Genomic DNA, 11341 nt, shown 5'->3' with positions numbered 1-11341 from the left:
CCTCAGGCAGTAGCGGTAGACGCCCTAGTGACACCGTGGGTGTTCCAGTCAGTCTATGTATTTCCTCCTCTTCTTCTCATACCCAAGGGTTGAGAATAATAAGAAAAAGGAGGAGTGAGAACAATCCTCATTGTTCCAGATTGGCCACGAAGGTTTTGGTATCCGGATCGGCAGGAAATGCTTACAGAAGATCCGTGGCCTCTTCCTCTAAGGCAGGACCTGTTGCAACAGGGCCCATGTCTGTTCCAAGACTTACCGCGGCTGCATTGGTTGAACGCCGGATCCTAGCGGAAAAAGGCATTCGGGATGAGGTCATTCCTACGCTGACAAAGGCTAGGAAGGACGTGACATCTAAACATTATCACCGTATATGGCGAAAATATGTTTCTTGGTGTGAGGCCAGGAATGCTCCTACGGGCCTAAAACTTAGGCTCCATTAAGGTTCAGATTTCGGCACTATCCATTTTCTTTCAAAAAGAATTGGCTTCTCTCCCAGAAGTTCTGACTTTTGTGAAGGGAGTGCTGCATTTTCAGCCTCCTTTTGTACCTCTGGTGGAGCCCTGGGACCTTAACGTGGTGTTAAGTTTCCTTAAGTCACACTGGTTTCAACCACCTAAAACGGTAGAGTTAAAAAAAATCTCACTTGGAAGGTGGTCATGTTATTAGCCTTGGCTTCGGCTAGGCAAGTGTCGGATTTGGCGGCTTTGTCTCAAAAAAAATGCCCCTATCTGGTTTTCCATGTCGATAGAGCGGAGTTGCGGACACGTCCTCAATTCCTGCCTAAGGTGGTATCATCCTTTCATATGAACCAGCCTATTGTGGTGCCTGTGGCTACGTGTGACTTGGAGGACTCCAAGTCCCTGGTTGTGGTCAGGGCTTTGAAAATTTACGTATCCAGAACGGCTAGAGTCAGAAAAACAGAATCACTGTTTGTCCTGTATGCTGCCAACAAGCTTGGCGCTCCTGCTTCAAAGCAGACTATTGCCCGCTGGATTTGTAACACCATTCAGCAGGCTCATTCTACGGCTGGATTGCCATTGCCTAAATCGGTTAGGGCCCATTCCACTAGGAAGGTGGGCTCTTCTTGGCCGGCTGCCCGAGTGGTCTCGGCATTACAGTTGTGCCGAGCTGCTACTTGGTCAGGTTCAAACACTTTTGCCAAGTTCTACAAGTTTGATACCTTGGCTGAGGAGGACCTCTTGTTTGCTCAATCGGTGCTGCACAGTCATCCGCACTCTCCCGCCCGTTTGGGAGCTTTGGTATAATCCCCATGGTCCTTACGGAGTCCCCAGCATCCTCTAGGACGTTAGAGAAAATAAGATTTTAAACCTACCGGTAAATCTTTTTCTCGTAGTCCATAGAGGATGCTGGGCGCCCGTCCCAAGTGCGGACTACTTCTGCAATACTTGTATATAGTTATTGCTTCAATAAGGGTTATGTTATAGTTGCATCGATCCTGAACTGATGATATGTTGGTTTCATACTGTTAACTGGGTAGTTATCACAAGTTATACGGTGTGATTGGTGTGGCTGGTATGAATCTTGCCCTTGGATTAACAAAATCATTTCCTCGTACTGTCCATCTCCTCTGGGCACAGTTTCTCTAACTGTGGTCTGGAGGAGGGGCATAGAGGGAGGAGCCAGTGCACACCCAGGTCTAAAGACTTTCTTAAAGTGCCCATGTCTCCTGCGGAGCCCGTCTATCCCCATGGTCCTTACGGAGTCCCCAGCATCCTCTACGGACTACGAGAAAAAGATTTACCGGTAGGTTTAAAATCTTATTTCTCTGACGTCCTAGTGGATGCTGGGAACTCCGTAAGGACCATGGGGAATAGCAGCTCCGCAGGAGACTGGGCACAAAAGTAAAGCTTTAGGACTACCTGGTGTGCACTGGCTCCTCCCCCTATGACCCTCCTCCAAGCCTCAGTTAGATTTTTGTGCCCGGCCGAGAAGGGTGCACACTAGGGGCTCTCCTGAGCTTCTTAGTGAAAGTTTAGTTTTAGGTTTTTTATTTTCAGTGAGACCTGCTGGCAACAGGCTCACTGCATCGAGGGACTAAGGGGAGAAGAAGCGAACTCACCTGCGTGCAGAGTGGATTGGGCTTCTTAGGCTACTGGACACCATTAGCTCCAGAGGGACCGAACACAGGCCCAGCCTCGGAGCTCGGTCCCAGAGCCGCGCCGCCGGCCCCCTTACAGAGCCAGAAGCAAGAAGAGGTCCGGAAAATCGGCGGCAGAAGACATCCTGTCTTCACCAAGGTAGCGCACAGCACTGCAGCTGTGCGCCATTGCTCCTCAGCACACTTCACACTTCGGTCACTGAGGGTGCAGGGCGCTAGGGGGGGGCGCCCTGAGCAGCAATAAAAACACCTTGGCTGGCGAAAATACATCACATATAGCCCCTAGGGCTATATGGATGAATTTTAACCCCTGCCAGATTCCACAGAAAAACGGGAGAAAAGGCCGCCGAGAAAGGGGCGGAGCCTCTCTCCTCAGCACACTGGCGCCATTTTCTCTCACAGCTCCGTTGGAGGGAAGCTCCCTGGCTCTCCCTGCAGTTACTACACTACAGAAAGGGGTTAAAAAAGAGAGGGGGGCACTAATTAGGCGCAGTATAACAATACAGCAGCTATAAGGGGAAAAACACTTATATAAGGTTATCCCTGTGTATATATATATATAGCGCTCTGGTGTGTGCTGGCATACTCTCCCTCTGTCTCCCCAAAGGGCTAGTGGGGTCCTGTCCTCTATCAGAGCATTCCCTGTGTGTGTGCTGTGTGTCGGTACGTTGTGTCGACATGTATGAGGAAAATGAGGTGGAGGCGAAGCAATTGCCTGTAACAGAGATGTCACCCCCTAGGGAGTCGACATCTGAGTGGATGAGCTTATGGAAGGAATTATGTGAGTCAGCTCTTTACAAAAGATTGATGACATGAGACAGCCGGCGACTCAGCCTGTGCCTGTCCAGGTGTCTCAAAAGCCATCAGGGGCTCTAAAACGCCCGTTACCGCAGATGGCAGATACAGACGCCGACACGGATACTGACTCCAGTGTCGACGATTAAGAGACGAATGTGACTTCCAGTAGGGCCACACGTTACATGATTGAGGCTATGGAAAATGTTTTTACACATTTCTGATAATACCAGTACCACTAAAAAGGGTATTATGTTGGGTGAGAAAAAACTGCCTGTAGTTTTTCCTGCATCTGAGGAATTAAATGAAGTGTGTGATGATGCGTGGGTTTCCCCCGATAAAAACTGTTAATTCCTAAAAAGTTATTAGCATCATACCCCTTCCCGCCAGAGGATAGGGCACGTTGGGAAACACCCCCTAGGGTGAATAAAGCGCTCACACGCTTGTCTAAACAGGTGGCACTACCGTCCCCGGATACGGCCGCCCTTAAGGAACCTGCTGACAGAAAGCAGTAAAATATCCTACAATGTATATACACTCACACGGGTGTGATACTGCGACCAGCAATCGCCTCAGCCTGGATGTACAGTGCTGGGGTGGCTTGGTCGGATTCCCTGACTGACAATATTGATACCCTAGATAGGGACAGTATATTACTGACTATAGAGCATTTAAAAGATGCATTTCTATATATGCGTGATGCACAGAGGGATATTTGCCGACTGGCATCAAGAGTAAGTGCCCTGTCCATTTCTGCCAGAAGAGGGTTATGGACAAGACAGTGGTCAGGTGATGCTGATTCCAAAAGGCATATGGAAGTATCGCCTTATAAAAGGGAGGAGTTATTTGGGGTAGGTCTGACAGACCTGGTGGCCACGGCAACAGCTGGAAAATCCACATTTTTACCCCAGGTAGCCTCTCAACATAAGAAGATGCCGTATTATCAGGCGCAGTCTTTTGGGCCCCATAAGCAGAAGCCCTCTCCCGTTTTCTGCCAAGTCCTCAGCATGACGCTGGGGCTTTACAAGCGGACTCAGGCACGGTGGGGGCCCGTCTCAAAAATTTCAGCGTGCAGTGGGCTCACTCACAAGGGACCCCTGGATCCTTCAGGTGGTATCTCAGGGGTACAAATTGGAATTCGAGACGTCTCCCCTTCGCCGTTTTCCTAAAGTCTGCTTTACCGACGTCTCCCTCCGACAGGGAGGCGGTATGGGAAGCCATTCACAAGCTGTATTCCCAGCAGGTGATAATCAAGGTACCCCTCCTACAACAGGGAAAGGGGTATTATTCCACGCTGTTTCTGGTACCGAAGCCGGACGGCTCGGTGAGACCTAATTTAAATCTGAAATCCTTGAACACTTACATACAAAGGTTCAAATTCAAGATGGAGTCACTCAGAGCGGTGATGGCAAACCTGGAAGAAGGGGATTATATGGTGTCTCTGGACATCAAGGATGCTTATCTCCATGTCCCAATTTACCCTTCTCACCAAGGGTACCTCAGGTTTGTGGTACAGAACTGTCACTATCAGTTTCAGACGCTGCCGTTTGGTTTGTCCACGGCACCCCGGGTCTTTACCAAAGTAATGGCCGAAATGATGATACTCCTTCGAAGGAAGGGAGTTTTAATTATCCCTTACTTGGACGATCTCCGGATAAGGGCAAGATCCAGGGAACGGTTGGTAGTCGGGGTAGCACTTTCTCAAGTAGTGTTGCGGCAGCACGGTTGGATTCTTAATATTCCAAAATCGCAGCTGATCCCGACGACACGTCTTCTATTCCTAAGGATGATCCTGGACACAGTCCAGAAAAAGGTGTTTCTCCAGGAGGAGAAAGCCAGGGAGTTATCCGAACTAGTCAGAAACCTCCTAAAACCAGGCCAAGTGTCAGTGCAGCAGTGCACAAGGGTCCTGGGAAAAATGGTGGCTTCCTACGAAGCAATTCCATTCGGCAGATTCCACGCAAGAACTTTCCAGTGGGACCTGCTGGAAAAGTGGTCCGGATCGCATCTTCAGATGCATCAGCGGATAACCCTGTCACCAAAGACAAGGGTGTCTCTCCTGTGGTGGTTGCAGAGTGCTCATCTTCTAGAGGGCGCAGATTCGGCATTCAGGACTGGGTCCTGGTGACCACGGATGCCAGCCTGCGAGGCTGGGGAGCAGTCACACAGGGAAGAAATTTCCAGGGCTTGTGGTCAAGCCTGGAGACATCACTTCACATAAATATCTTGGAGCTAAGGGCCATTTACAATGCCCTAAGCCAAGCAAGACCTCTGCTTCAAGGTCAGCCGGTGCTGATCCAGTCGGACAACATCACGGCAGTCGCCCACGTAGAGAAGCTGCAAGGATTTTTCGCTGGGCGGAAAATCATGTGATAGCATTGTCAGCAGTGTTCATTCCGGAAGTGGACAACTGGGAAACAGACTTCCTCAGCAGAAGTCTTCCACATGATTGTAAACCGTTGGGAAAAACCAAAGGTGGACATGATGGCGTCCCGCCTAAACAAAAAATTGGACAGGTATTGCGCCAGGTCAAGGGACCCTCAGGCAATAGCTGTGGACGCTCTGGTAACACCGTGGGTGTACCAGTCAGTGTATGGGTTCCCTCCTCTTCCTCTCTTATCAAAAGTATTGAGAATTATAAGACGGAGGGGAGTAAGAACTATACTCGTGGCTCCGGATTGGCCAAGAAGGACTTGGTACCCGGAACTTCAAGAGATGCTCACGGAGGACCCGTGGCCTCTACCTCTAAGAAGGGACCTGCTCCATCAAGGACCCTATCTATTCCAAGACTTACCGCGGCTGCGTTTGACGGCAGGGCGGTTGAACGCCGGATCCTGAAGGAAAAAGGCATTCCGGATGAAGTCATCCCTACCCTGATCAAAGCCAGGAAGGATGTAACCGCAAAGCATTATCACCGCATTAGGCGAAAATATGTTGCGTGGTGCGAGGCCAGTAAGGCCCTGATGGGGGAATTTCAACTAGGTCGATTCCTGCATTTCCTGCAAACAGGAGTGTCTATGGGCCTAAAATTGGGGTCCATTAAGGTTCAAATTTCAGCCCCGTCAATTTTCTTCCAGAAAGAACTAGCTTCAGTTCCTGAAGTTCAGACGTTTGTAAAAGGGGTACTGCATATACAGCCTCCTTTTGTGCCTCCAGTGGCACCTTGGGATCTCAAGGTAGTTTTGGGGTTCCTAAAGTCACAATGGTTTGAACCACTTGAATCTGTGGAGTTAAAATATCTCACATGGAAAGTGGTCATGCTGTTGGCCCTGGCCTAGGCCAGGCGCGTGTCAGAATTGGCGGCTTTATCCTGTAAAAGCCCTTATCTGATCTTCCATTCAGACAAGGCGGAATTGAGGACTCGTCCTCATTTTCTCCCTAAGGTGGTTTCAGCGTTTCATCTGGACCAACCTATTGTGGTACCTGCGGCTACTAGTGACTTGGAGGACTCCAAGTTGTTGGACATAGTCAGGGCCCTGAAAATATATGTTTCCAGGACGGCTGGAGTCAGAAAATCTGACTCGCTGTTTATCCTGTATGCACCCAACAAGCTGGGTGCTCCTGCTTCTAAGCAGACTATTGCTCGTTGGATTTGTAATACAATTCAGCTTGCACATTCTGTGGCAGGCCTGCCACAGCCAAAATCTGTAAAAGCCCATTCCACAAGGAAGGTGGGCTCATCTTGGGCGGCTGCCCGAGGGGTCTCGGCTTTACAACTTTGCCGAGCAGCTATTTGGTCAGGGGCAAATACGTTTGCTAAATTCTACAAATTTGATACCCTGGCTGAGGAGGACCTGGAGTTCTCTCATTCGGTGCTGCAGAGTCATCCGCACTCTCCCGCCCGTTTGGGAGCTTTGGTATAATCCCCATGGTCCTTACGGAGTTCCCAGCATCCACTAGGACGTCAGAGAAAATAAGAATTTACTTACCGATAATTCTATTTCTCGTAGTCCGTAGTGGATGCTGGGTGCCCATCCCAAGTGCGGATTGTCTGCAATACTTGTACATAGTTATTGTTAACTAAATCGGGTTATTGTTGTTGTGAGCTATCTATCCAGAGGCTCCTCTGTTTATCATGCTGTTAACTGGGTTCAGATCACAGGTTGTACGGTGTGATTGGTGTGGCTGGTATGAGTCTTACCCGGGATTCATAAATCCTTCCTTATTGTGTACGCTCGTCCGGGCACAGTATCCTAACTGAGGCTTGGAGGAGGGTCATAGGGGGAGGAGACAGTGCACACCAGGTAGTCCTAAAGCTTTACTTTTTTGCCCAGTCTCCTGTGGAGCCGCTATTCCCCATGGTCCTTACGGAGTTCCCAGCATCCACTACGGACTACGAGAAATAGAATTATCGGTAAGTAAATTCTTATTTTTCTCCTTCATCCACTAGGGGACACTTGAGCGCAGTTACAATGGGGAAATAGTAGGCAGTAACTGGGAGCTGGCACTTTAAAACTCTTAAGGCCCGTACACACTGGACGATTATCGGCCGTTCTCTTGAACGGCCGATATATCGCGGGTCCGTCGGCCAATGTGTACGGCCGATACATCTGTGAACTCCGTCGTTCACAGACGTATCGTGTCGGCCCCGCAGCACAACAGACGGCCGCGTTGCTGTGTGTGTACGGCGGTCTGCCGACCACCCGTACAAATGCTGCTGCGGCCGGCAGTGATTGACAGCTGAACTGGGCGGGCATGTGTACACGCCCGCCCAGTTCATGATGTCAGTCCCCGACGGATCGGCCAGAGTGTTCACAAAGGTCATGGTGGTCATGATGGCCCTACTTCGGAAGCAGGGTGTGACGATTGTCCGCTATCTAAACGATCTGCTAATAAAGGCACGCTCGGCAGACCTGTTATTTCAAAATATCCGGATAACGCAGGACCTTCTGATTCGGCACGGGGGGATCCTGAACTTCCCAAAGTCTCACTTATGCTCCTCACAATGGTTGCTGTTTTTGGGGATGATTCTCGACACGGTCCGTCAGAAGGTTTTCCTTCCTCAGGACAAGTTCCTGTCTCTTCAGACGCTGGTGAGGTCTGTGCTTCGACACCGTCGGGTGTCAGTGTATCTGTGCATTCGCCTTCTGGGAAAGATGGTAGCAGCGTTCGAAGCTCTTCCATACAGTCGCTTTCACTCTCGACCGTTCCAGCTGTGTCTTCTACATCAGTGGTCAGGATCTCATCTATTCCTTCATCAGCGGGTGACGCGGTCTCCAAAGGCACGGTCGTCGCTTCTCTGGTAGCTCCAGTCGACGCATCTGTTGAAAGGAAGGCAGTTCGGCATTTGGGATTGTACTCTCCTCACCACGGACACAAGGCTGAGGGGCGGTGACCCTCGAACATCGGTTTCAGGGGCTCTGGTCGATTCACGAATCCGCTCTCCCCATAAACATTCTCGAACTACGGGCAGTATACAACGCCCTACTTCAGGCACATCACCTGCTGCGTGGTCAGAGTTCAGTTCGACAACGCCACAACGGTAGCATACATCATCCGTCAGGGCGGCACTCGCAGCCGTGCGGCGATGAGGGAGGTCACTAACATCCTTCTCTGGGCGGAGGCTTATGCTCTGTCCTTCTCGGCGATATTCATTCCAGGAGTGGACAATTGGGAAGCCGATTATCTCAGCCGACAGGACATGCACCCGGGAGAGTGGTCACTCCACCCCCAGGTGTTTTGTCAGCTGGTCCACCACAGATCGACCTCATGGCGTCCCGCCTGAACCATCAACTGCCTCTGTATTACTCTCGGACGAGGGACTTGGCGGCGGCGGGCATGGATGCCCTCACGGCTCCTTGGAATTTCCGGTTCGTTTACCTCTTTCCCGTTGTTGCCTCGGGTTCTGCAACGCATCAAGACACTCTGGTCCTCCTGGTGGCTCCAGATTGGCCGCGCCGGGCTTGGTACTCCACCCTACACCTGTTGTCAGTAGCAGAGCCTTGGCCCCTGCCACTACGGGACGATCTGCTACAACAGGGTCCTTTTCTTTATCCAGACTTACGCAGGCTACGTTTGAGGCCGTGGCTGTTGAGAAGGCCATCTTGAAAAGGAAGGGGATTCCTCGTACGGTTATACCTACTATGCTCCAGGCTAGAAAGTCAGTCACATTGTCTCACTACTACCGTATTTGGAAGGCTTATGTGGCCTGGTGTGAACGTCGAGAGTTTTCTCCTTCAGTTTTTCGCTTGGCCCGCCTTCTCAGTTTTTTGCAGGCGGGTTTCTCTGCAGGCTTAAGACTGGGTTCACTAAAGGTGCAGGTCTCTGCTCTTTCGGTTTTCTTCCAGAAAAAGTTCAGACTTTCTTTCAGGGGGTTCTACGAATTCAGCCTCCCTTTCGCCCTCCGACAGCACCATGGGACCTCAATCTGGTCCTCTCTTTTCTGCAGTCTTCGTTTTTTGAGCCTCTGAGTCGGTGGGGATGAAATATCTCACCTGGAAGGTGGTCCTTCTCCTGGCTCTGGCCAGACGGGTGTCAAAACTTGGGTCTCTCTCTTGTCGACCTCCTTACCTGGTGTTTCATGCGGATAGTGCCGAGCTCCGTACTCGCATGTCTTTTCTACCGAAGGTGGTGTCTGATTTTCACATCAATCAGTCACTTGTGGTTCCGGCCCTCTCCGTGGACTCTCCGGATTCGAGATCATTGGACGTTGTCAGGGCGCTCAAGATCTATGTGGATAGGACTTCGGCTATTCGGAAGTCGGACTCTATTTGTTGTATACAATGCTGCCCGCCATGGTTGGCCGACTTCTAAGCAAACTTTGTCCCGATGGATCCGGCTGACCATCAGACAGGTTTATTTGGCAGCTTCTATGGAACCTCAGTCTTCAATTTCAGCGCGCTCTGTGGGACCCTCGTGGGCGGCTGCTCGCGGGGTCTCCATGACTACTTTGTCGGGCGGCTACTTGGTCAGGCCGACATACGTTTGTCAAATTCTACAGGTTTGACACTTTTGTGGCCTCTGCATCGCAGTTTGACCGAGCGGTTTTACAGGACTCTCAGCGCTCTCCCTCCCGTCTTGGGAGCTCTGGGACGTCCCCAATGTAACTGCGCTTCAGTGTCCTCTAGTGGATGAAGGAGAAATCAGGATTTTGGTACTTACCGATAAATCCCTTTCTCCGATTCCACAGGGGCCACTGGACGCCCGCCCAGCGCTGTTCCTCCTTTTTCACTTAACGGTTTGCAGGTCACTATGTGACTGACTGCTTATTTGGTTCAGGTTAACCTTTTTTTCAGAAAGGTTTCTAGTTTTGTTTCATGTTATCCTGGTTCACATGGCTTTGTTAACCTCCTCTACTTTGTTTGTCTATTCCAGCTCTCCTCGGGCACAGTTTTATGTAGACTGGCTTGGAGGGGGGGGACATAGTAGGGGAGGAGCTAGCCACAGTGTTAGAGTTTTAAAGTGCCAGCTCCCAGTTCCTGCCTACTATTTCCCCATTGTAACTGCGCTCCAGTGTCCCCTGTGGAATCTGAGAAAGGGATTTATCGGTAAGTACCAAAATCCTGATTTCATGGGGTTTGAGTTGCAAACCAGCTGTTTCCTAGAACTTGTATGTGGTCTGTGTCTCAAAACTTAAACTACTATACGTGACATTCCATTTAATGCAGCTTTTGGGTTTTAAAACCGCATAAAAAGCAACACTTTGATGCATCAATATCTTAATAATAGAAACAGAAACCAATATGTATGTCCAGGTGGATATGTCCTTTGAGCTGTTGAATGTTTGTAATCCATACACATGGTTTTGGTGTTTATGGACAGAATTGTTTTTTTTGTTGGTGTGAGATATAGTATACGTATGGAAACATGGCATATTCATACATATGTTAAATACTATTCTTATACTATTTTGGGGGAGGCTGAATACTGAATGCAGAGACATGACCTAGGGAATATTAAGTTCCCTAGCAAACGCTCAAATTCCATCCCCTTGTATACTCACAGCTAGAGCTGGTCATTGGTTTATTGCGGCAACTGAGCGTAAACGACAGCCAGCCAGTAGTGTCCATCCCCCGTATTACCATCTCCAAAAACAATTCCAAAATAGCCATGGAAAATGACCAATCACTAGATTGATCCATTCATTACTGCTGCTAAGTCATGCTGAAAGTTGTAGTTCAGCAGCCAGTGCCAGTTTCCTCTCTCTCGGTCTTAAATGTACTGTATGATTCAAAGTAGGTACTCACCATAAGCAACTGGCGTCAGTTTCAGCACGGTGTGCAGGGGACACTTCAAATATGGCAATTCTTCTGGGGAGAACGAAAACAGATCAACAAATGAACGGTGAAGAGTGTTTTACCACTATTTATAGGACCGTGTAAAAACAAACTAGGATTAGGCTACAGGTGTGGCGTGGAAAGACAACATGCAGAATGCTGACACAAATGTCGACAGGTTCTGAATGCAGACAGTTGGAGCTCAACATGG

At 49.7% G+C, this 11341-nt stretch overlaps 1 protein-coding gene across 1 annotated transcript in view; it reads right to left on the bottom strand.

Annotated features, from left to right (window-relative positions):
* The window catches only part of PFKFB1 (6-phosphofructo-2-kinase/fructose-2,6-biphosphatase 1), a 125619-nt gene that overhangs the window by 22459 nt on the left and 91819 nt on the right, over positions 1 to 11341 (bottom strand). The window contains exon 12 of the mRNA XM_063938493.1: positions 11101 to 11163. Within this exon, the coding sequence (XP_063794563.1) occupies positions 11101 to 11163 (63 nt within the window). The remainder of the gene's footprint in view (positions 1 to 11100; positions 11164 to 11341) is intronic.

Source organism: Pseudophryne corroboree, chromosome 8, assembly GCF_028390025.1.
Source record: "Pseudophryne corroboree isolate aPseCor3 chromosome 8, aPseCor3.hap2, whole genome shotgun sequence".
NCBI lineage: Eukaryota > Metazoa > Chordata > Amphibia > Anura > Myobatrachidae > Pseudophryne > Pseudophryne corroboree.
This window is presented reverse-complemented; position numbering and strand designations above follow the sequence as displayed.